Source organism: Triturus cristatus, chromosome 9, assembly GCF_964204655.1.
Source record: "Triturus cristatus chromosome 9, aTriCri1.1, whole genome shotgun sequence".
In the NCBI taxonomy this organism is placed as follows: Eukaryota; Metazoa; Chordata; class Amphibia; order Caudata; family Salamandridae; genus Triturus; species Triturus cristatus.
In genome coordinates, this window is record NC_140592.1 from 83,592,941 (window position 1) to 83,618,718 (window position 25,778).

Below are 25,778 nucleotides of genomic sequence, written 5' to 3' on the forward strand. Positions count from 1 at the left end.
AAAGGTCCTATGGAAAAATGCATGGGAAAAACGCGTTTTGGGACCCCCCTTTTATCTCAGCCCCCGCTTGACGAATCCCCCCGAGACTTTCAGGGTAGGAGCGGAGCGTAGCGCCCCACCTATTTTGAGAAATTCGCGAGGATTCGTCGACCGGCGCCAAAGTTATTCAAAATAGAAGGTTGCGGATTTCCTATGGAAACAGGGTCCTAACTATAACTACCTACTGGCGATCGCCAGTAGGTATATATATATATATATATATATATATATATATATATATATACACATATACACACACACACACATACATATACACACACAGAGATCAAATACTTTATTTAGACAATCAAGCCCATTAAAGTGCTAAGTGCGGGAAACAGCAATTAAAAGAAAGAATCATTACACAAATAGATCAGGGTTATGTTAAAAAGTTGATCGGCAAGTAGCAGCTTCTCAGTCATAATGATTTAAACTATTCATGAGGAAAAAATGGTTTAAAACACTTTTTGATAAAAGGCATTTGGTATTAAAATATACCTTTTCAGTTACATATAAAATAGGAAATTTTCATACTTGACAATAGAAAACAGCGCCCTATGGTGGACATAGCATGACTGGGCAGTTCACTTACCATGATGCATCCATATAATTTAAGCGCAGCGTTTATAGACAGAGAATAAAATCTGCAGCAATAAGAAAATGTAGCTCAGCCAATTAGGTTTATTGTCTCTGCAATTTTTTAGGCTAACTGTGCAAAGATAAAAGCCCAAGGTCTGAATTAATCAAGTTATCTACAACAGACTTTGTGGCCGCATAACTATGTCTCCGTGGGCATAAAATTATATATATATATATATATATATATACACACACACAGAGAAATATAAATCTCAAATCTTTATAAGATGATTTGTAGTCATTAATAGTGTTTTCCTCATATAAACTTTGCATAAATCATGCCAAGCAAAGAACGTTCATCACAATTCGCTTGGATTTGTCTCACAAATAAGGCAAAGTATGCATTTATACATGCATATAATTATACAGGATTTTTCTCACTTACCTTTCTGCTTTTTCAAGGCTGTGAATTTATTCTGTTCGTATGCATGTGGATAGCCAAAGTATACTTCCTCAGTTTCGTCGGCAGAGCTGTAGAGTTCATTATCAGATAATGGTGGGGCTGTCAGCCTTCCTGTATCAGAGAGGACCTCCCCAAACTCCAAGTGTTTGAGACCTTCAGTATCCCTCCTGCGTTCCCATTTGGAGGCCTCTGCCAAGACAGCATCAAAGATTTCTCCGAAGTCTAAATTTGTCTCGCCATCGTGAGTCCCATCGTTTGAAAGCCCAGACTCGGACCTCCTACCCCTTTTCCGTGGCTTCCCAACTCCTTCTCGATCTTTTGCACTGAACCTTGGTTTCTTCTTCACACGGATTTCCCCATTTGGAAGGGCTTCCAATTCCGGTTCTTTTTTCTTTCTTCCTCTTCGCTTCAGCAATGGCTCCGAAGTACTGTCTCCAGGACCAGTTTCTTGCTTTGTGACCACCAGACCCTGTTCAACATTTCTACTTTGCTGAAACAAGCCCAGAAGATCCGCCTCTGTGCTAAGGTCTACGTCTTCAACAGTATGTGATAACCCAGGGCTACCTTGTACGCCCACATTGAAGTGTGACTCTGAATCCTCGTGTAACAATGCACCAAGGTCCTCATCAGTTCCACTTTTTAGTTTGTGCTCTTGGTCTAAATTAATCTCTCGCTGCCTTGGACTGGACTTTATTTGGGACCCCTTTTTCATGACCTCTTTTGTGCTGGCCTCTAACAAAATGCCTTCTTCCATGCCGATGCCTGTGCTATCTGCTGTGTGGGGCAGCACACTGGAAAAATCAGTACCCAGAACTTCTTCAATTTCAAAACTGGAGTGTGAATCATCCTGTACCAAAGCATCAGTATGTCCTCCACTTTCCATTGCAAATAAACGGTCAAGCTCACTGTCTTCAACACCGGTTTCAGCATTTTGTATCAAAGTCATCTTTCCTACAGACCCTTTTTGACTTGCCTTCAAAAAGCAGGCCTCCTCTGTGCTCATGTTCACATTGTCCAAAGTATCTGATGATACATCAGGAAAGGCACTACAGGAGCCTTCTGCCAGATCAATGCCACAGAGGGACTCTGAATCACCCAACACTGAAGACGATGCATCTTCACCCAATTCAATTTCAATTTCATGAGGGTGACTTGAAAGAGTCTCTTCTGGCCCGATGCTGGTCTTCTTGACTAGTGGCTTCTTTTTGGCCATCTCTTTTTTACCAGCTGCAAATAAGCACAAGCGCCCACCATCTGTGCTTATAGCCATGGCATCAGAAGTGGGTTGTGGGGTAGCAGGGAAATCTGAACACAGATTCTCTGGTAGTTCTACACTATAGCGGAACACAGAATCATTTTGGACCAAGTAACACGCATCATCAACTCTTTCACTTTTCATTTGAAGCACACGTTCAGAATCTTTCTCCAGGCCCGTTCTAGGCTTTTGTGATAGAGTCATCTTCTTCACTGCCCTTTTTTCAGCAGGTTTGAACAAACAGCCCTCTTTTTTCTTCACCTGTGTGTGCTCAGCAGGTACATTAGAGATTGGTTTGTACAAGCCTTTCGGAAGCCCATCTCTGCCCGGAGACATGGAATCCTCTACCACGGAAGATGTATTTTCACCTTTGCCACTCTCTAGTTCAAGCACTTGATCAAAATGGTTTTTAGCTGGCATTTTACGAGCCTTGTTTACTGCAGGTGCTTGCTTACCTTGCCCTTTATTTCCCATTTTCATCAAATTCCCTTCATCTGTGTTAGTGTTAAAGTGTACTACATGATGTGGAGGCAGACGCTGAAAAGCATCAGGTGTACTTTCAGGCATTATACCTCCAAAATGATGCTTAATGCCGTCCTTGCCCAATGTTGCAGCTCCACATGATCCACTTACTTTGTCACGGATAGGGTCTAAATTCTTCTCTGGCCTTTTACGAGGGTTTTTCATTACAGCTACCTTTTTAACCACCCCCTTGGCCTCAATCATTTGAGCCTCAGATATTGTAGGTAGTTGGTCCACTGTAGGCGGATGAGGAAAAGCACTCAAGTTCTCTAAAAATTTAATACTGCATTGAGATTGAGGCACCCCCTGTGACAAAGAGACATCTTCAGTGGAACCATACTTCGTATTATTCTTGGTCGGCCTTTTCCGAGCATTTTTGTTTATAGGGACAGACGGTCCTGTCCGTTGTTCACTCAAATTTGACATGCAGGTAATTCCAGTCTTTGTGCTCAATTGTTCTCCAGCATCTGCTTGTACTGCAGATAAAGAGTGACACTTGTTTTCTGAAGGTTGAGGGTTGCAGTGGGACCTCAAATCGCCCGGCAACTTAGAAGTGTTTTCAACAGTTGCACTTTTATTTTCAAGCACATGATCTGAATTATTTGCAGGCCTTTTGTGTGCATTTTTTACTGAAGTGTTCTTCAAGACCTCTTTTTTGCCATCCTTTAAAATACTGCTCTCCTGGATGGGTCTATAAATGTTTTCTGCATGGTGTGGCAGTACATCAGCATTAGTTATGTTATTTCGAGCTTCAATGCTGCAGGAAGACTTGGAGGACTCCTTTTCATTACGGGACAATTCAAAGCCGATCCTGCTTTTCATTTCAAGTACATCATCTGAACCACCTTTCTGCAACCTGTTCCTGGCTTTTTTGACTAGTGTCATTTGTTTGATAGCTCCTTTTGAACCAGTATTGACCAAGATGGCCTCTTCTGCACTATTGTGCAGGCCATCAACAGTATCTGTAGGCACATCAGAGAAAGAGTCGACATTGTGTTGCAATGGAGATGTACCATCAGTTGCCTTCCTTCCTACTTCAAGCCGAGTGTCCAAATTGTTTGCTGGGTTATTTTTATCCTTTTTCATAAAAGTTACCTTTTTGACAGGACCCATTGTATCGGTTTTCAACAAATGGCCTTCTGTATTAGCATGCACGCGATGAACAGAATCTGCAGGAAATGTGCTACACTGAATTTCTGTATGTTCAACACCACATTGAGATTTTGTGTCACTCTGCACCGAAGATGTGCGGTCACCAGATTCACTTCCTATATCAAACAAATGATCCACATTATTCTTTGCAGGCCTTTTATGGACCGGATTACCATATATTTTGCCTTTGCCTTTTGTACCAACCACTGGCAAATGGGACACTTTTATATTTGTGTGCAGTTTTATTGCAGTACTTTGTGGTATTTCAGGAGCCGCATCAGACAGCCTTTCTGGCATCTCAATGCTGCCACAGGATTCGGTTAACTCCTTCACTGAAGAAGAATCTTTACTCACTTTACTTTTTATTTCAAGTGTGCTCTCCAAATTAGTTTTAGCTGGCCTTTTTCTTACTTCCTTGACAGTAGATATTTTTTTTACCTCCCCTTTTGTTTCTGCCTTTGGAAATTGGCCCTCATGCTTTTTTGGGCTTAGGTGTTCTACAGCAACAACTGGTACATTATCAAAATGATCACACAGGTTTTCAGACGTCGTAACTGCGCTGCTGGACTCCATTAGATGCACAGACATGGCACCTTCACCAACTTGAACACTCTCCGCATTATCCTTCCAAGGTCTTTTTCGGGCCTTCCTAGCTAAAGAAGTCTTCTTAACATCTTCTGTTTCGCAAATCGATATATGGGCCTCTCTTGGAACTTTTTTAGACATTTTTGTATTCACCGATTGAACTTCAAGCAAAGTATTACTCTGGTCATCTGGCATCTCATCGCTGCAGCTGGGTAGCATATCCTCCTGTGCAGAAGGAGCAACCGTACCAGGTCCAGATTTCATTTCACGTGTATGGTCAAAAATGTTTCTCTCTGGCCTTTTCTGAGCCTTCTTGATGAGAGTAATTTGTTTAACTTGCTCCTTTATACTTGCCTTTAACATACGTCCTTCTCTTGTGCGCATGTCAATGTTTTCAATAGTAAATGGGGTCTCAATGGAGTAAGGAGTGGACATGCTTTCCGGCAAGTCTTGATGGCAGTGGGACTGGTCATCCTCCTGCACCAAACACCGGGTATCACCTATTTTACTCTCTACGTCCAAGAAGTGGTTAGAATTGTCTGGCCTGCCCATTGGCTTCCTGAACGAAGTTCTCTTTTTGACTGGCCCTTTTTTACTTGCCTTGAAGAAGCGACCACCTTTCGCGACTTGATCTGTGGTATCTGCAGATTCATCAGCGAAAGCCGTACTCGAGTTTTCTGGCAGCCCAACACTGTAGCCAGACTCACAATCCTCCTGCGTGGAAGAGGAGGCATCCTCGCCTCTGGAGCTTTTTATTTCAAACATGTGGTCAGATCTATTGTTTTCAGGCTTTGGCCCAGCCTTCTTGATTAAAGTAATCTTTTCAACTGCCCCCCTCAGAATCACCTTTTTTAGGAGGTTTTCCTTTGAATTCGTGTTCAGGCCGTCTGCCACCTGTGCACCGGGCACATGGACAAGATCATTAAACAAGGTTTCTGGCACCTCAACACTGTGAAGATACTTGGAATTGTCCTGCAGCGATAGGCAGGGTGGCTCTCCACTGGCTTCACTTCTCATTCCCAGTGTGGGATCTTTGCTTCATAGGTGCAGCTTAGCACAATTGCCGGCATCACAGTTTTTCATGCTCTAGATGGCAGAGCTTGAAGCAGAAAAAGTGAAGTCCAGATCCTCCAATTACACATAGCCTTCCTGGAATCAGGATACCAGATTAGGACATGCCCGGATCCGATCTCAATTCTTTGAGAGCTAGAGGAAAAGAGAAAAAGTAGTTTTACATCAAAACACAGACCTACAGTATTTTCAAAAAATTCAATACAAAAAACTGCATTTGCAGTTATAAATATTTAGGGTAGACTTCAAGAAATACAAAACTGGAAAACATTTTTTTTAAAATACTCCAGAGAATAAGGTTATACAAGTAATTCTTCTACAAAACATACTTCATTAAAAAATTTCAGTCGAAAAACATTGCTAACACACTTTTACATCAGTACCAGGAAAAGATCACGTGACCCTTGGAAAGCTGGGATCCCAGATTACAGGTTTGACGAAACTCACCTACAAGAGGAGGAAAAGAGGGCAGGAGGCAAACTTGTAAAATAAGTAGTGTAGAAAAGGCAGGGGCATGAGCATTTCTTTGAAGGAGCTTATATCTATATCCCAGATATTCTTCTGTGGACACCAAGTCTGAATTTGGAAATAGTTATGAAGCATGGGGACCAGCACTGACCTAAAACTAAAATTGTAGCAAACCTAATGACAGAGCAAAATAACAAAATCAAATAGTAGCATATTTAAAAGCAGGTGGATGACATAAAAACAAGTTTTAAAGAGCTTCATGAAATTGAGATGTTTAGATGCAGTTTTTATTTCCACCTGCAGATGACTGAAGGCCTTAGCTATATACTGGTTCTCTCATGTTGAGATAGGTGACTTCTCCCTTGGACTACAGTGCGCATGGGCATCAACTCCATCCTTAGATTGTTTTTCGCCATGATGGGAAATGATGGAGTTTGTAGAAAAGAGAGAGATGTCCATGTGTGATGTCTAAGTAAGACAATGCTGGAACAGATACAGGTCCCGGGAGGTGGGTGGGCGTGTGTGGCTCTGCAACTCTACATGCCAAGAACAGATGCATACTGGTAAGTAGCATATTCCGTTCGAGGCATATGAGCTGCAGATCACACACTTAGAATAGACTATATAGCAGTGTCTCCCCTAGCGGTGGTCACCTATATCGGTTGCAGCCGTTTGAAATAAAGTTTTAAGGACAGCCTGACCCACAGAAGCTTGTTGCTTTGCTTGCACGTCAACACAATAATGTTTAGTGAAGGTGTGTGTTGTAGACCATGTGGCTGCCTTACAAATATCTTCTAAGGGAATGTTTCCTAAGAATGCCATGGAAGCCACTATTTTGCGTGTGGAATGCGCTCTAGGGGAAACTGTTAGTGTGCGTTTAGCCTTGTGGTAGCATATTTGGATACATTTAACGATCCACCTAGCTATCCCAGATTTGGAAATGGGGTTGCCTTTATGTGGTGGAAAGAAAGCAACAAACAATTGTTTTGTTTTGCGGAATGACTTGGTTCTGTCAATGTAGTAAAGAAGGGCTCTTAACTTCTAAGGTATGAAGAGCTCTTTCAGCTACCGAGTCTGGATTTGGGAAGAACACTGGTAAGTCTGATTGGTTAAGATGGAACAGAGATATGACTTTTGGAAGGAATTTCGGAATTTTTCCAAGAACCACTTTGTTGCAGTGTAATTGTAAGAATGGTTCTTGTATGGTTAAAGCCTGGATTTCACTTACCCTTCTGAGGGATGTGATAGCGATAAGGAAAGCCACTTTCCATGTGAGGAACTGTAGTTCGCATTTATGCAGAGGTTCAAAAGGGGGTCCCATGAGCCTTGTAAGAACATTCCACACTGGTGAGGGTGGTAATCTGGGAGGAAAATTCGTCCTTCCATGAAGGCTTTGATCGCAGGTACTCTAAATAGTGACAAGTGTTGTCGATTTTGTAAGTAGGCTGCTAATGCTGCTAGGTGGAGACGTATGGATGAGTATGCCAAATTACATCTTTGCAAGTGCAGTAAGTAGCAAATGATGTCTTGGATGGATGCATCCAGTGGGTTTATATGATTGTTAGAGCAGTAAATGGCAAATCTCTTACATTTTGCAGCATAGAAGGCTCTAGTGGTAGGTCTTCTGGCCTCCTTTATAATATTCATGCAGTCTGGTGGCAGGTTTAGGTAACCGAGCTCTAGGACTTCAGGAGCCAGATCCAGTTGACCTGGATCTGGGCGTCGGATTCCTCCATGGTTCTGGGTTAATAAGGACGGAGAGATGTGTAGTTTTTGGTGTGGAACAAGCGAGAGTTCCAGTAGTGTTTGGAACCACGGCTGGCGTGCCCATGTGGGAGCTAATAGGATCAGTTTGAGAGACTTGCCTGAGCTTGCGTACCACTAATGGAATGAGTGGGAGAGGCGGAAAAGCGTACGCAAATCTGCCTGACCAGTTCATCCATATCGCATTGCCCTTTGACTCTGGGTGGGGAAACCTGGCAGCGAAGGTTGGGCATTTTGCGTTTGTGGCGAACAGATCTATGTCTGGTTGGCCCCATTGTTGGAAAAAGGGCAGTAGGACTTGTGGATGTAGTTCCCATTTGTGGATCTGTTGAGTTTGTCGACTTAACAGATTGGCAATTTGATTGTGAACCCCTGGAAGGTGTTCTGCAAGTAGGTATATGTTCTGGGGAATGGCCCATCTCCAAATGTTCTGTGCGAGCTGGGACAGCTGGAGAGAATGTGTGCCTCCTTGTTTTTGTATATAATACATGGCTGTCATGTCCGTCCGGATGAGGACAGTTTTGTTCTGGAGATGTAGTTGGAATGATTTTAGTGCTAGGAACGCTGCTAGTAGTTCCAGGTAATTGATATGGAGCACTTTCTGTTGAGTGGTCCTTTTGCCCTGAGTGGTGTGTCCGAGGAGATGGGCTCCCCATCCTGTGAGTGATGAGTCTGTTGTCAGCACTATCTGTGGAAGAGGATCTAGGAACGACCGCCCTTTGGACAGGTTTTTTTATGTTCCACCATTTGAGAGAGCGATGTGTGCGGCTGTCCACCAACACCAGATCTGTAAGTTGTCCGTGAGCCTGGTTCCACTGACGTGCTAGACATTCTTGCAAGGGACGCATTTGAAGTCTTGCATAAGGCACAATAAAGATGCAGGACGCCATCATGCCTATGAGTTGCATGAACACTCTTGCTGGAAGAGTGTTGGGTTTGAAATTTTGCAAAAAGAGCTTCTATATTGGCTATCCTGGCTAGGCTGGGATATGCTAGGGCTTTGGAGGTGTTTATAGTGGCTCCTAGATACTGATGTATGTGAGAGGGTTGGAGATGAGATTTGGGATAGTTTATTGTGAATCCCCAGTTGTGTAAGATTTGGATAGTTTCGGGAGTGTGTAGAACACATTTGTTGAATGACTTGGCTTTTATTAGCTAGTCGTCTAGATACGGGAAGACATGAATTTGTTGTCTTCTGAGATGTGCTGCTACTACTACTGCTAGACATTTGGTGAATACTCGGAGCGCGGTTGTTACTCGGAATTGAAGGACTGTAAACTGGTAGTGTTGTCCATCCACCACAAACCTTAGGTACTTCCTGTGAGCAGGATGTATGGGAATTTGGAAGTAGGCGCCCTTGAGATCTAGTGTGGCAAGGAAGTCGCCTTGTAGTAGTGGGAGCACTTGTTGAAGAGTGATCATATGGAAATGATCTGAGTTTATATACAGATTTAGGGGTCTGAGGTCGAGTATTGGCCTTAGAGTCCCGTCCTTTTTGGGGATTAGGAAGTATAGAGAGTATACTCCTGTACCCTGATGTTGTAAGGGAACTGGCTCTATTGTGTGTTTTTGAAGCAATGAGAGAACCTCTTGTTTGAGGAGCGTAAGATGGTCTGGTGACATGGAACACTGTTTGGGTGGTATATGTGGGGGGGTATTTGTGAGTTCCAGGCAGTAACCATACTGGATAATTTGTCTTACCCACTTGTCTGTTGTGATGGAGTTCCAGACAGGTAGGTACTGTTTGAGTCTCCCCCGACTGGAGTGGAATGGAATGGTCTGGGGGAAGTGGAGGAAAGTCGCTGTTTTGTGGCAGGGGAGGTGCGAATGTTGGTATTGCCTCGACCTCGTCCCTTGTTGCAGTTTCCTCTATATCCTCCTCTACTGGGGGAGGTTTGTGTAGCGGGCTTGAACGTGGAGGAGGTGTCTGCTCCCGTATTCTTGGAGGCTCTTCTGTAGAAGGAGCGTCGAAAGGAGCCACGTGGTTGTGGAGACTGTAATGCTCCCATGGACTTAGCAGTCTGTGTCTTTTTTCAAGGGCAGTGTCTACTGCTGGCCCAAATAGTTGTTCTCGGTTGAATGGCTGACTAAGTATGGTAGTTTGTACCTCTGGCTTAAAGCCTGAAATGCGCAGCCAGGCATGTCGTCTAAGGAGCACACTTGTGTTTATGGCTCTAGAGGCGGTGTCTGCGGTGTCAAGCTCACATTTAATTGACGCATTTGAAATAAGTTTTCCCTCCTGGATAAGGTCATTTGCCTGGGTTTTATATTGGTCTGGCAGCTGTAACAGATTCTCCAACTGGTCGTAGTGAGCCCGGTCATAGCGTGCTAGTAGGGCTTGGGTGTTGGCAATACGCCAATGGTTAGCGGCTTGTGCTGCTACTCGTTTGCCAGAGGCTTCTAACAGTCTGGATTCTTTGTCGGGGGTGGGGAGTCTCCTGTGGTTTGGGAGTTGGCACGTTTCCTAGCATTGGAAACGATCAAAGAATCCAAAGGGAGCTGTCCTTTGATGTAACAAGGATCTTCAGGGCAGGCCTATATTTCTTTTCTATTCTTGGTTAAGAACCCTGGCACGGACGGGGTCTTTAAATACCTCTGGGGCGTGTTTTATGACTCCTTTAATCATAGGTAAAATTTGTACAGACTTTTGAGATTGCTCAAAAGTATTTAATAGGAAGTCTTCCTCAGGTGCGTCGGAGTGCATGGTGACGCCATGGTAATGTGGTCATCTGGAGGTGATGGTTTGGAGGGATATAGTGGAGGGTCAGGCATGTCTGGTAGAGGGAATGCCCAATCATCCAGTGGTGCAGTATCTGGATCCGTGAACGGATCATTAGGATCACCCCCTCCCCCTAGGTCATCATCATCATCCTGTGGAGGTGGTGTATGTGATGGAGAGGGTAGTGGTAAGGGTGGAATAGGCGATGTTGCAGAGTCCTTCTTGTTTATAGGAACTGGGGCAGGTGGTGTATCCAGTTTCCGTTTTTTACATGGCACCGCGGTGACATGTCCGGTCTTTGGATTAATATAAATCTTTTTCTGTCCTGAATCAATGGGATCTGGATGGAAATGTTCTTGTTTCTCTGGAACAGTTTTTGGCGCCGGTTTTTTCGGTTCCGATCGAGGTTTTGGTTGATCGGTGGAGTTTTTGGCTTTAGGAGGTGTACGAGAGTCCTTGGCCGGTGGTTTCTGTGCCGATGATGGTTTCTGAGCCGAAGTTGTATCTTTAGGCTTGGGAACTTTCGGTGCCGGTTTATCTATGGGCCTCGATGTTTTCGGTGCCGAAGGAGTCGGAGCCGATTTCGGTGCCGAGAGGTCTTTTTTGTCTTCAGTGCCGAAGGTGCCGGTGGAACAATGACATGCGGCTTGATCGGGCCCGAGCTACCGGAAGGCTTAGGTTTCTTCGGAGCCGAGCCCGGAGGCGGGGCTTCTGAAGGATGTTTTCGGTCTCAACTGAGGCCAGCAGGCGAAGTCTTCACCAATGCCTTTGGTTTTGGAGGGGTTGGGGCAGGGGCAGTAGTACTCACGCGTTGCCCAGGAGTAATGGGGTCGTCTGCTTCGGAGATGATTTGTAGAGCCTCTGAATCTTTTTCCGGGATATCGGGACCCTCAAAGATGTTTTCTGGTTCCGGAGCTGGTCTCTGTGCCATGATGTGGCGTCGAGCCCTTCGATCTCGAATGGTCTTTTTGGATCGAAATGCTGCGCAAGCTGGACAGCTGGACTCGTCGTGTTCCGGTGATAGGCACAGGTTGCAGACTTTGTGGTGGTCACTGTGCGGAAAGTTTGCTCCACACTGGGGGCATTTTTTGAAAGGCATCCTTTCCATGAGCCGTAGGCCTCATGGCGTGGATAGGCCCAGCGGCCCGCGAAAACGTCCGGAATCGAGCCGATGAAATCCATGTCGAGTGAAGGTGCTGCGATGTTTTTGTGGAAGTTTTTCGCTTCGAAAAGCTTGGAAGTGAGATTTCCAACCGGAGCGGAAAAGTTGCATCCGAACCCAATGGCGGACAAAAACAATCTAAGGATGGAGTTGATGCCCATGCGCACTGTAGTCCAAGGGAGGAGTCACCCATCTCGTGACCAAAGACTTCTTCCGAAGACAACAACAACCTGCAAGCATCCGAGCCAAACACCAGATGGCGATCTACTATCCTAAGTGTGTGATCTGCAGCTCATATGCCTCGAACAGATATTACCAATGTGGCTTTTCAGTTGGAACTAAGCGCATGCTCATTTATGTGGGTATTCGAATGGCTGTGGAAAGTCACCAAACAGGTGGCTATGTCTGCTAATCGTCAGATCAAGTAGAAGTACGACAGAAGCAGGCAGACAAGATCAGGTTATGAAAAGCTGTTTTATGCTGTTGCTCATACTATGCTGTACAACAACATTCTATTCTACAGTTCTTAAGGTCACATTCAAAACAAAAGATTAACAACAACAAAAAGAGAGAGGATTGACAAGAATATGCAACCTGGGATCTGGATCAAATTAAATAGCGCCAGGCTCTATAAACTCTAGGAGTCTGCATCTGTGATACTACAATGTGTTTTAATATTGGAGAACCAATTGGCTCATCTGTTATTCACGAGGAGCATAGTACATTCTCCTAAAGGTGCTAGTTTGCGTTTCCCCCCGGGGTAAAAACCCTTACAAAAAGGCCCATTTTTTAATAATTCAGAACCCTAACTTAACAGCCAGATCACACAAGAGGGAGACTGTTTCCCCTTGCTTAAGCAGAACATGGCTCCTGAATACATTCACTTGGAAAAGTAAAAGTACTTCAACCCTAGAACGACAGCTTTTATCTCAAGGTGGTTTTTATGAGCCTATACAGTCAATGGCCGTAGAAGAGAGCATCAATCACTCTTCGGAAACAAGACACTCCAGTAGTAGTACTTCTCTCAATTCTTCACCACTTGTTTGTTCGCCCAAAAGAGAGCAAGAAAAAGATGCATCTTTACACTTTCCTAACACTGGACGATAACCACTGACTGAGCCATATTTCCCGTTGTTATGAAGAGATCATCCTGGAATTTGGATATTCTACATCCAACAGGGGTTTTGAAGAATCTAAAGGAGCAAACTATGAAAAAGATCTTAGAAGTGTGCTCAAAGAAAGATGAAATCCTATGTGGTCATGGCTTTATACATCACAGTATGAAACGGTTTGCTTGTCATGATTCTCTGCAACTTAAGATCATGTATGTAAGGTATATTAATGAAGTCTCAACTAACTGGTGCAGAGGAATGCTTGCTTTTATGACCGTGGGCATGGAAAGGGAGTGGTGCAAAGTGTCTGATCATGGTGCCCTTCACCTCATTAAGAGTCATTTGGCTACATCAGCAAGAAAACTAAATGTAAGCAATATTCATTTTAGAAACATGTCTGCTCAATTTGGTAGGCACAGTTGCCTAGCTGCCGATAGTGAAGTACACAAATCCCTCTCAAATACTATTGGAACAAAATAGGACTTGGGTTTACTAAGTTGCTGTACACACTGACCATGGGAGTACTAGTAAATGTTTTCAAAAATATAGACTGAGGAAGAATGAGGAAATATAAGGAGATCCTAGATTATTTAGTCAAAGGGCAAGTGATGGAGCATGAGGGGAAATCTTGAGGAGTTCAAAACCGTCCATCAGGAGGCATCGAACAAAAGCCCACCTAATGATCCAGCATTGATCAACTGACCTAACTGCCATGGATATACCTAGAGGCTTAATAAAATGCAAATCAATCTCTGTAACCAGGAAAGAGTAGATTCAAATGTACCAGAACTGATGTCAAAATACAACGTCCTTTTGTAGTTTTTAGGTCTCGCCTAGCTATTGCGATAGCAATCGCTATTGCGATAGCAATCGCTATGCGAGACTCTAGTAAGGGGCTCCCAAAAGTGCTCCCAAAAGCGGATTGCATGGCGAGCATGCGCACAATCAAGTGCATCGTGCCGCCATGCAATCCGTGGGAAGCGCTTCACCCCCACTGGCGCCCTCGGCATCAAACTTCAAAGGGTCCGCTCCCCCGCCTGGAATGCGCTCCCCCGCCAAGCACGCCACGCTCCGCCGCGTCTCGCCGTTTCACTTTCGCACAGCGGGCGCTCGGACCACTTTTTTTTTCAGTACTTGTGAAACAATAACATGATTTGGAAGCAGGTTTTTAATTTTGTTCAACTCTCTTAGATGTACTTCCACTGTAAGAATCCACGATGTATCTGCCGGTATGAGTAATTAAACAAATATTAAAGTACATGGCAGCATTTTTTATTTTTCTATTTAACACGGTGTGCTCTGCAGCAGGGACGTTAGCCTTCTATGTTACTTTATACGTCAAAACTGTGCCTAGACAAAACAGATAACTCTCGCATAATTGAGATCTCTGCAGCAGGTGTTTCTAAATGCTTGATATTTTTTTAATGCAGTCTCTTGGAGACCAATTACAGAACAGACGTACTGTCACGATTGTTTTATTTGGCTGTCTTTGCAGCAGGTTTTTTCCCCAGTAAAAGCATCAATTGGCTGTCAGGCTCCATTTTACAATCTCCACCCCTCGTGATTCCAGCCCCTTTCCTCTGCGATATATTGTCCCCCAATTTACAGGTTACCGAAGTATTTTTTTTCCCCTATTCCCTCACTGGGGGTATCTAAAACATAGTTGACGTGATATTTTCGTAGCTGACAGCCTCTCGCTTGTCGCGCAATGATTGTAAGGTAATGGAGGGGAATGGCCTCGGATGTTATGATCCTAGCCGCCCCATAGTTTTTACCAACATGTTTGTGCCATTTCTAAAAGCCTAACAGGTCTTGGGCATTCGTCAGGGTGAACTTTACCCCTACCCTATCAATAAGTGAATGCCAAGGGGACATAATTACACAACAAGAAAAAATTAATCCATCATGGTCTGTTGAGGGGGGCACCTCCTGTAGTCATACATTCGTCAAGGAACAGTGCCCAAGAGGTGCTCCCTCAACAGACCATGATGCTAGTAGCCACAAAAGTACAGGTGTTTAAGTCAGATGTCTTGATCTCAGAGAGGTAGGCCCTCCCGGGCTTGATTTTCTTTGTTGCGTAATTACGTCGCCCTGGCCTTCACTTATTGCTAGGGTAGGAGAACAGACAGGCTTTTTTATTCTCTTTGGGGCGTTATTTAAATGGCCCAGCGATGGAACAAAACAGTGCCATTAAACTAAACCGCCAGGGCAGGCCGTGCGAAAAAAGAAGCAGTAGAGCGTCTCTGACCCACGCCTCCGTCATTGCTACCCAGCAGCTACTGTTGGTCATTGATTCGTGGGCTGGGCGGCGGAAAGGGGATAGCTTCCTTCCAGCTTAAGTAACAGGTCGGAGGTGGCATGCTCACAGGTCTGAAACGATTTATTTTCTAGCTCACGTCCCCTGAGCACTTGTCTACGGGCCAGAATGGAGTGTGTGATCCGTGCTCTAAACCTCAGAGCTTCGACAGCAGAAAACAGCGCAGCAGTAAGGAGAGAGCAGTCTTTGTTGTGAAACGGTTTTAATGAATTTTGCATTTGCAAGGCACGAGGCGTGTTGTGTGTGCGAAGTTACACGTATGGAAAACAAACAATGCTGTAGTGTGCGAGGCACACACCTGACGTACTGCAGGTCGAAATCATTCCCTGGTGCAATCCAAATCGTGTTCTTTGGAATTGCTCCATGCTGCGAACAATCTTCTGATTACTCGTTTAGCTTTTACAATTTCCTGTTAGTGCTCTGACCGAGCAGTCTCTGGCTCTTACATTCCACACTCGCCCAATACACAATTTGCCAACTTTGCGCTCTAAACATTGTACTCTGATAATTTCCTGCAATGTAAATACCAACAAGCATTGGCATAGCCAATAGGTCTCGCCTTTGGGGCCTTATAAGTGTTTAACCATGCAACAGTTAATGTTGTTGCACCAAGGATATTGTGCTGCATAACTAAATACTTATAAGGTCCCAAAAGCGAGACCTATTGGCTATGCCAATGCTAGTTCTTCAACCTGCTATTTTACTTTCTGTGGTGCAAAGCAACTAAATCCAAAAATATGCCAGGCACAGTAATCTGCACAAGAGATTTTAAGTACCTTAATCTCTCATTTTGTATGCCGATATTTTTAGGCTGGTTGGTGCAGCACCCTTGAACTCAGTTATCACCAATATGAATGTACTGCAAACCTGAAGGGAGCAAAACAGTCTTCGGTAGAAACATCAGGGATGCGGCCTACCAAACTATATGGAGAATCTAGATTGACAGCCAGTCAACCCCAGAGTGCTTTGCCTTAATGGTGGTGTATGAGGCAGGGGTGCTCCTCCCCAGTATTGTAAACGGCCTTATCAGGTTTGAATGGTTAGTCTCCCAGTGCACTGAACCGGAGGTCCTGCGACTGGGCACTTTCCAAACAAGTGGTACTTACAAGCTGCAAGCACACTGGGTTCACAGACTAGCGCTTGAACACAAGGGAGATGGCTATTGAACAGTAATGAGAGGCAATGCCAATAAAGTAACGTGCACTGGTCATGAAACACTCATACCTATAATCTATGGGCAACATTCTATTAGAACGTCAATGGTGTCCAGCGAAACTGCCCTACCATGAACATCAAAAGCAGTCTCAACGTCCGCAATCTCTATTGGATTTCTGCATGTAAGGACAAGTAATCACAAGTAATCACGATGCAGATTTCTCATACAAGAATCAAAGAAGCCATCTCACCCTGATGGCTTGAAAACTGTCAATGCATGCAGGGCAATGGAAGTTTTTTTTGTTTTCCCAAATCACAAACCCAAATACGCCCAGGAATGTGAGCCAGGAAAATGGGTGCAAAAGAAAGTGAACAATCAGGCTAAGCTCATCCGTATGACCTGCCATAGGCAATGAAGGAAAAAAGAAGAAAAAAAAATATAAAAGCATTGGCATAACCAATAGGTCTCGCCTTTCGGACCTTTTAAGTGATTTGCTAGAGCTATTGGCTTTGCCAATATGTTAAAAGTATGTTGTAGAGCAGGGTGGCGCCTGTGTAGAATGCATTAGGCAGTACAAAAGTCTGGTGGCATTAACCTTTGAATTTCACAAGAAGGAGCTCCTAATACACTGGTGATTGCGTCTAATAAAACGCAGCCCTCCTCCCTGTTGATTGGTGGGGTTTAGTTAAGTCACAGCACAAAGGGGCAGTTTTAGGTGAGGGTGGAATAAAATACATCACAACTTCATCAAGAAAGCCGAGATAGATAGTTAGATGTAATTCAGGTTTTAAATCATACAATTAACAAACCAGAATTGCCAATGTTTCTACAAACTGAGGCACGGGCCGGCATGTGATCGTGCCCTGAAGGGATCCGATAAGGATAATAAATCTTTTAGCGCAAGCTTTGATTTTTTTAGTATGTGTCCCTACCAGGGGGAGGGATGGCGAACACGGATATTTTAAGGGGAAGGCAAAGGTTTATAAAGAGGAAACAAGTATAACGAGAAAACATAGTTCTCAACGAAGTCAGTCGGTTCAGGCTTGCACATGCTTCCTCCAACCCATTGTTGTAACGCTGTGAAGCTGCTGCCCTAAGCTTCCTCTCTCCCTCCCTGAATATAATGAACTGCAGCGCGAATTTACTCGGCTGGGACTACTGTCATAAGTAGTAAACAGTAAATGATGCAGGCTTGAGAAATAGGTAAGCTGTAGACAGAACCAGTAAGCAATGCATACGAAAGAGAACAGTCATACTAAAACAAAAAGTTACGTAGCACTTCTGCACTCATACAAAATGTTGAGCACAATGTTAAAGCGCAGATGGAAGAAAGTCAACAATAGTAAACATACTTCTTGCGTGCAAATATAGGTTTAATGGCTGAGGAAATCCGATATTTACAGAAAAGAGTGTAATAGTTTATTATATTACGATCAATGTCAACGCCCATAAGATCGCGGTGGTCTCAGGATACAGTAGACAACGAAGGGGCACAGATCACAGTCTATGATATCCATTTGTGTAGAGAAATTAGAAGAGGTTTCCTCCACATCACAGATGTAAGATGTGTGGTCAAGATCTCGTTCAACTGTCCACTTAATCTATTCAACATACTCATACGCTGGAATGGCTTTGCCACAGATGAACGTACAAACTTCTCCTAAAATAGAAAAAGGGAAGAGACAAGCTCCATTCCTTTGACTGATCGAAAACTGCATATTCTCGAACCATTCTACTTTGCTTCTCATACCATTAGGCCAGTGAACCCTTCTGAAGTACAGGGTGCAGACACCTTTGAGGCCTCTAGATCTTTCTCTATCTAGATAGAGTGAAAAGGCAACTTTTGTGGCTCCAATACAAAAGTGGAAACTATCACCTTCACAAAGATCTCAAACGAGTCGAGTAAAAAAAGCCCCCCCCCCCCTGTACCCGAGGACATAGTTGTTTCACCCAATCTTGCTCTCCTTCTTCTGAATTGGACTCATCATACATTCCCATATCTCAACCACAATCTCTATCTCGAGCGTTTTCAGAAGATATCATCCTCACTTTCCATGAGATAAGAGGGGCAGACAATCTTTGTACTTCTTTGGAGAATCCCTACCAATGATGTCCATGAAAATACTGGCGACTCTTCAATCAAATATAATTCAAACATTTATTACCTCTGGCTGCTGGTCTGATGAAGACAGCTGAAGAAAACTGTACGACTACGGGCAGTGTGAAGGTGGAAACCCCTACATGGAAGACCCCACTCCTACAGAAAATATGCAGATCATCTCAATGAGATCCAGAGTTCCTTAGGGTAGACCCTATGTTGGATTCAGTTATCGTAAGACATGTACATGCATCGGCTTGTGAATCGACTGATCCACCAGCAAGAGATTGAAGACTGAATACAATGATGAAAAATATGATTAGCACAGCAACAGATTTAAAGCACACCAGTGCAACAGCACTGCTTGGAAGGTATCACAATCTGGGTCGGTATGAAATCCTTGGTTTGATTTGCTAAAAGATCAAAAGGATTTTCTTAGACCTGCGAAAAGTAGGCTTCCTGATTTCACACCAAGTCATTAGTACCGAGTTGGACTCCGTTGAGCTCACTGCTCCAAAATACTGTCATGGCATTTCTTTAAGAAGAACTTCAAGACTAAAGACTGTCATCCCCACAGCCGGACGACAACTCAAATTAGTCACCCTGCCCTTTTAGGGATCATCACCCTTAGGGCAACATATGGAGGAAGAGATGCTGTGTTTAAAGAATTAAGCAGATACACTGAAGGCCGTTGTACTGGACGAACAAAGAAAGTTCTTCAAACAGTATGGACTTAAAGAGCGCTATTTTTTCCATCAAGAGGGTTCAATCCATAAATGGTCTTATCAGGTGCAAAACAAACAAAAGCAAGGCCAGAAACAACAGTTATCAGAGGAGATTCTAAAAAGTAAAATCCACAATCAGCCTTCAGGGTAAGAAATTCATCGGGTACTCATCATCAAGAAAGTACTAACACGGGGGGCGTGGCTAGCTGCCAGGCAAGATGGCCGCAGCTTGAAGAAGCTCCGAGGGTGAGGCCGACTCCCCGAACATCCGTATGCTAATCCGTTGCTGATTCTGAGCCCAAGGTCCATGCGTGGAGCGCTGAAGAGAAGCGACTCCGCCTCATCCAAGTCTCGGGTCTCCCAGTGACCCAGAACACTTTCGCCGCCGCCTTGATATTTGCGGCCTGCACCAGTGGCCTAGACCGGGGCCTCGATTTTGAAGAGCGGCCAGGTGGCACGTGAGGGGTCGGGGGCCGCCTGAGCAGGGCCCTGGAGGAGCTGGCGGCGACTGGGAGCCGGGCGGCATTGCGGATCATCTCTGCCCTGATCCGGTCGGTCCCGTGTGGCCAAGGCCGGTGTTCGAGACGCTGGGGAGGCGCCACGAGAGACAGCCCAGTAACAGCCCGACGTTGGAAACCCTCCCCCGCCTTACAGCACAAGCGGAAGCGGAATGAGGCGCCGGGGACGCGAGCCGTGGCAGGCCCGATTGCCTCCGATATCCATCGAGGAACAGGGGGGGCGGCTGGTGGGGCCGCCGGATGGTGAAGTAGGTGACCTCTTGAGCTGCATTACCCCCCCCCCCCCCAGACGCATTCTGCTGGGTGTGCTGCTGGCAGCGGCGCGATCGGAGCTGGGGCCCCTTGCCGGTTGGGAGTCTGTTCCGGCCTATCCGTGGTGTGCCCGGGAACGGGGCCGTTTGTTGTGGATTGCGACGGCGGACAGACTTCTGTAACGAAATTGGATCAGCAGCGTTTTGCCGGGGTCACCTGCTCCGTGGACTGACCAGGAGTATATAAGGGGCGTCCTTGCCTGGGCGACCATGAGCGGGAAGGGGACTCAGGCGAACCAGCAGAGCAAGTTGGACAAATTTGCGTATAACAAAGACCCTTCCCCAATGTCAGACCGCAACGGACGAGCCGAAAAGGCGGCGGCAGCAGCTGAGACATCTAAAGTAACGCTGGAGGACATAATGGCTGCCCTGTCCAGGGTGCAAACTACGGTGGGGTCGATCTCAACGGACGTGTCCCTCCTCAGAGCGGATTTTCCAAAAATGTCAGCCAGGGTCACAGACGTGGAGCAAGTGACAGCTACCTTAACAAAAGACTCTGGCTATCTCCTACAAAAAGTGTCGCAACTGGAGGCGGAGAATAAGCGCATGGCATTAAAGTTGGACGATCAGGAGGGGCGTTCTCGCCGGAACAACGTGCGGATTACAGGAATTCCCGAGAGTGAGGGTCACCCCGCCATGGATTTATATGTTGAAGATCTGATAAAAACCAGGTTGCAGCCCAGGGAACTCTACGCCTTTTTCTCGGTTGAACGCGCCCACAGAATTCCCGGTGGCCGACCGAAGATTGGGGCGCCGCCCAGGCCGGTCTTGGCACGCATGTTTAACTTCCGAGACAGGGATGCCATTCTCCAGGCGCCACCCCTCCGCCTCCAGAACTCTACGGTTTCCTTTTTCCCCGGACTACACGACGTTGGTATCTGCGCAGCGGAGGAGCTTCCTGGAAGTCAAGAAGAAGTTGAGAGCCCGTGAACTGCCCTATGCTATGCTCTTCCCGGCGCGGCTTTGGGTGGTGGCGGATGGGAAGACGCGGTTCTTCGACACACCGGAGGAGGCTCACCACTGGCTTGAGGGATGGCAACAGGTGAAAGGTGCTGGGCGCTCGGACAGGCGAAGACGACAGCCTGGGGGAATCGGAGGAACTCGCTGGTCAGGACCGACGGTCGGAGGAGAAGGAGCGGTCGGAGGGATCAGCTGGATAAGGTTCTGTCTGGCGCCTCTCCTGACCTAGCGGTGTGCAGAGAAATGGGAGAACTATCGGGACTGGAGTGGCCTATTATTGTCTGAGGTGTAGCTCGGACTATTGGACCTTGGGACAGGGGTTGTTCTTGGCCTTCCTCGGACCTCCCGCCCCCTTCGCACGCAAGTAAAGTTCAGGGACATGGGTACTGAGCGCTCTGCTGAGTTGGGGTTGCGGGCAGTTCAAGGTCCGTATGGCAGGGAGGGGGGTGGGGGGGGAGGGATTGTTTCAATGGTTTTTTCATTGGTTTTGGTTTAGGGTGGCAATGTCAATTACGTCAAACAGTGCATGCTGTAGTTACAGCATACGTGTCCTATACCGATATATCCGCAACGGTTGTTCCTTTCTGCCCCGGCCGCTGTGACGCCTGATCGCATGCATGGGACGCCGGCTGGTGGCGTTCTGGCTCAGGTGCAACCTCTCACTGCTCACGTGGAATGTGCGGGGATTGGGGGACAAAATCAAGCGTGGTCTGGTCCTGCATGGCATTAAGAGGTGCGCCCCGGCGGTGGTCTTGCTACAGGAGACCCACCTTACCGGCACTGCTATTAGAGCGATGGATAGATGGGGGTACAAGATGCTAGCACATTCCGAATTCACCTCCGGGTCTCGGGGGGTAGGCATACTGGTGCGGCGTCAATCCCCTTTAATAGTGCACAAAGTTAAAACTGATGGATCTGGGCGGTTTGCAGAGATCATCACCCAATGGGAGGGGCGACCCTTGAATATAGTCTCAGTTTATATACCGCCAGCACTGCATGCCTCGGCGCTCCCGGCGCTCAGCGCGTTCCTGCTGGAGCTGCCGGAGGGGGAGTTGATACTGGGTGGCGACTTCAACGCGGTTATAAACGACCTAGTTGATCGCTGCCCTGCACGGGCGTGGGAGTCTCCCGCCTCGGGAGCTTTATTGAGGCACTCGGGTTAACAGATCTATGGCGGCTATATCACCCAACGGCGCAACAGTTCACATATCACTCAGGGGTACATAACACCAAAACGCAGATAGACTACTTCTTGGGTTCTGCGGGCAGCCTCGAGAACATAGGCAGCATAGAAATTAAGCCATGGGGTATATCTGACCACTCCCCGATACTGCTACAATACACACGCTGTCACCTAACGAGAGGCCGCATCTATCTGATACACCCCGGCTACCTCAGACTCCGATATTCATAAATCGATAATGAAGGCGTCGAGCCTTTATTTCCAGGAAAATGTCGCCTCGGTGGGCTCCCCAACTGTTCTTTGGGAGGCGTACAAAACGGTCATCAGGGGACAGGCTATGGCCTCCATTGCGGCACACAAGCGCGAAAAACACTCCGAGCTTCAGTCATTAGAGAGCGAGCTTCAGGCGGCGGAGGTCCACCAGGCCCAGGATCCCACTCCTGCGGCTTCCCACACCCTGCGCTTGGCACAGGCACGGTACAGGGAGCACCTCACGGAGCGTACCAGACAGCGCTTGGAAGACACGAGGCACAAAATCTATGATGTAGGCGACAAAACCGGAAAGCTGCTAGCGTGGCTAGACGGACGGGATAGTGGCACTAGGTGGATTGCGCAGCTTAACACCGAGGAGGGACAGACGACGTCTGACCCACGCAAAATAGTACGCGTCCTGGCAAAACATTTCCGGGCGGTCTATTCCTCAGCCTCCTCCATGACAGTGGAGGAGGTGCTGGCGTATATCAGAGACATTGACATACCCAGACTCTCCCACGAGGCTCGGGAAACCCAGGAAGCCGAGACCACGGTAGAGGAGATACAGGCGGCGGCTGGCGCGCTGCAATCCGGTAAAGCGCTAGGGCCCAACGGCATACCGGTGGACCTCTACAAGGGGGCGTCTGGGTTGCTAGCCCCACACATATTGAATATGTTCACTCCCAGTTTGCAGAGGGGCGAACTCCCGCATGATCAACGCACGGCCACCATAGTGGTGATACCGAAACCGGGTAAACCGGCCGATCAATGTACCTCCTATCGTCCCATTTCGCTGCTTAACGCGGAGGTCAAGATCCTTGCCAAAGCTGCTAGCAACAAGGTTGACACCGCACTTATCCGAAATTGTGCATCCTGATCAGTCTGGCTTCATGCCCAACAGAAGTACGTCCCATAATTTGAGGCGACTGCACGGGGTTTCGGCGCAGACGGACCGATTGCGTGAGCCAGCGGTGCTCATCTCTCTGGATGCGCGCATGGCGTTCGACATGGTCGAATGGCCCTTCCTTTTTGCGGTACTTTTGCACCTGGGCTTTGGGCCCAAATTATGTGCCTGGATCCGTCTTCTCTACACCAAACCAATGGCCCACGTTACCGCCAATGGACATATGTCGGAGGACTTCCCTTTGACGCGTGGCACGCGTCAGGGTTGCCCCTTATCACCGTTACTTTTCACCCTGGTGCTGGAACCACTATCGGCTTGGATACGCTGGGAGCCCATGATACGAGGCCTCAAGTGGTCGGACGGCTGGGAGGACCGCGTCTCCCTATATGCGGACGACGTGTTGCTGTACTTGTCCTCCCCTAGACGCTCCATATTAGCGCTACTCAACATCTGTGAGGTCTTTGGTAGAGCGTCGGGATATACGATTAACTGGTCCAAGTCGGTCTTATACGTGCTAAGGGGCCCTCCTCCGCGGCTACTGGTGGACTGCCCGCTTCATACAACAGAAGGGTCGTTTAAATATCTAGGCATACATATCACGGCGGACCAGGCGGAATTTTTCCGGCGGTATTTGCGGCCTCCTTTGGACCGCCTTTCACAGGATGTACGCCATTGGGGAGCGCTACCTCGGACCCTGCTGGGGAGGGCTGCGTTCTTCAAAATTAAGTCTCTGCCCAGGTTTCTATATGTGCTGGAAAATACACTGTATCAGGTGTCGCCGGCGTACTTTCGCGCGGTTGCAGCACTGATCACCAGCCTACTATGGAGCAATGCGCCAGCACGAATAGCGTAATCCAAGCTAGTCTGAGGTTGGTACGACGGGTGGCGGGGGGGGGGGGGGGGGGCGGGGGGAGAAATCGCGCTTCCCAATGTCCAACTTTATTACTGGACGGCACAACTAAAGGTAATTAATCAATGGCTCCACGCGCCGCAGTCCGACCCAGCATTTAAGGCGGACAGAGACATATTGGGCACGAGGGGTATGTTGGCGCCCCTATACGACGGTAGACTGGCCCTGAAGTTAATTGGCCCTCTGAGACAGACCGTAGCTATCTAGCACGCGGCCCAGGCTACACTGGGGTGGCGGGGGGGGTTCTGACCCAGCTCACGCCTCTCTGGGATACAAAGCGACTGGGGCGCCTTAGGGACTGTAAGGGCTTTGATGGCTGGGACAGCATCGGGATTTCGGTGGTAGGCGACATGTGGCACAAGGGGGAGGTGGTCCCCTTCCCACGCCTCCAACAATATGAATTAGCACCTTCGGAATGGTTTCGGTACACGCAAATTAAGCATGCCTTGTTATCAAGGTTGGCACCTGGCGAGGAGGTTCCGGAGGCATCTCCTATGGAGGACAGGCTACTGACGGAGTATATGCCAAAGAAGGCTACGTCCTTCACATACCACAAGCTTGTAAATAACCTACCAGACCCCATGGAACCCCTGCGCGAGAAGTGGGCTGGGGATGCCGGCGAGTTTGACGAATCAGAATGGCGGGAGGCGTTGGCTTCGCCACGCGAGGCTGGTATACCTTCGAGGCTGCGGTTGGTGCAGCTCCGCATTCTGCATCGCTCGTATTACACCAGGCACTTGCTACATAAAATGGGTAGAGCACTGCACCCCTTTTGTCTGCGAGGCTGCGGGGAGGAGGGAACCTTTTTCCACACCATTTGGGATTGCCCCGTAATTCAAGACTTTGAGGCGGGTGATGCGGACAATGTCGCAATCATGCGGGGTGTCATTGGTGCCAGAGCCCAGGCGCTGTTTGCTACATGTGTGGGAACCTAATGATCTCAACCGCCAGGCTCCGAGCTGGGCCACTGTGGGGATGATGACGGCTAAGAGAAATATAGCCCAAAAATGGGGGGCGGTGGAGGTGCCCTCGTTTTCTGCGTGGGGAGGGGACATGGATGCTGCCATGTTGGCTGAGCGATCAACATTCATTAGGCGGGGCTGCCCCCGTAAATGGGATAAGGTTTGGGGGGCATGGAATAAATTCAGAGAAGCGATATGTGACCCGCCGCCGGTGTCGGATGATGAGGTCTCTGACTCAGACTAAGGGAGCAGACTGGAGGGCGGGAATACGGGGCTTCGCTGTCATTCATGTAATAATGTGTAGAAACGATTCCATTTGGATGGATGTACATTTGTGTGATGCACTGTCGAATGCTAAGGGAAAACTGCATACTCTAATGCCACGTTCTGTTTATAAGAAAACAATAAAAAATTAAAAAAAAAAAAAAAAAAAAAATGTACTAACACTCTCCGTCCAATTAACCACTCCTGGAGAGAGAGACAGAGACAGAGAGAGAGTGTGGATGTCACTTGTGTCATCCAAGTGCAATCCCATAAAGGTATGGAATATATTAAGATGAGGATAGTGGATTTGCTTCAAGGCAATTACAC

General features: G+C 47.0%; 1 protein-coding gene across 3 annotated transcripts in view; it reads right to left on the reverse strand.

Annotated features, from left to right (window-relative positions):
* LOC146797446 (uncharacterized) overlaps positions 1-25,778 on the reverse strand; it is a 163,794-nt gene that overhangs the window by 113,504 nt on the left and 24,512 nt on the right. For all 3 annotated transcript variants that reach the window (XM_085624466.1, XM_085624464.1, XM_085624465.1), the window contains one exon: positions 1,064-5,801. In XM_085624466.1, the coding sequence (XP_085480592.1) occupies positions 1,064-5,612 (4,549 nt within the window). In that variant the 5' untranslated portion in view covers positions 5,613-5,801. The remainder of the gene's footprint in view (positions 1-1,063; positions 5,802-25,778) is intronic.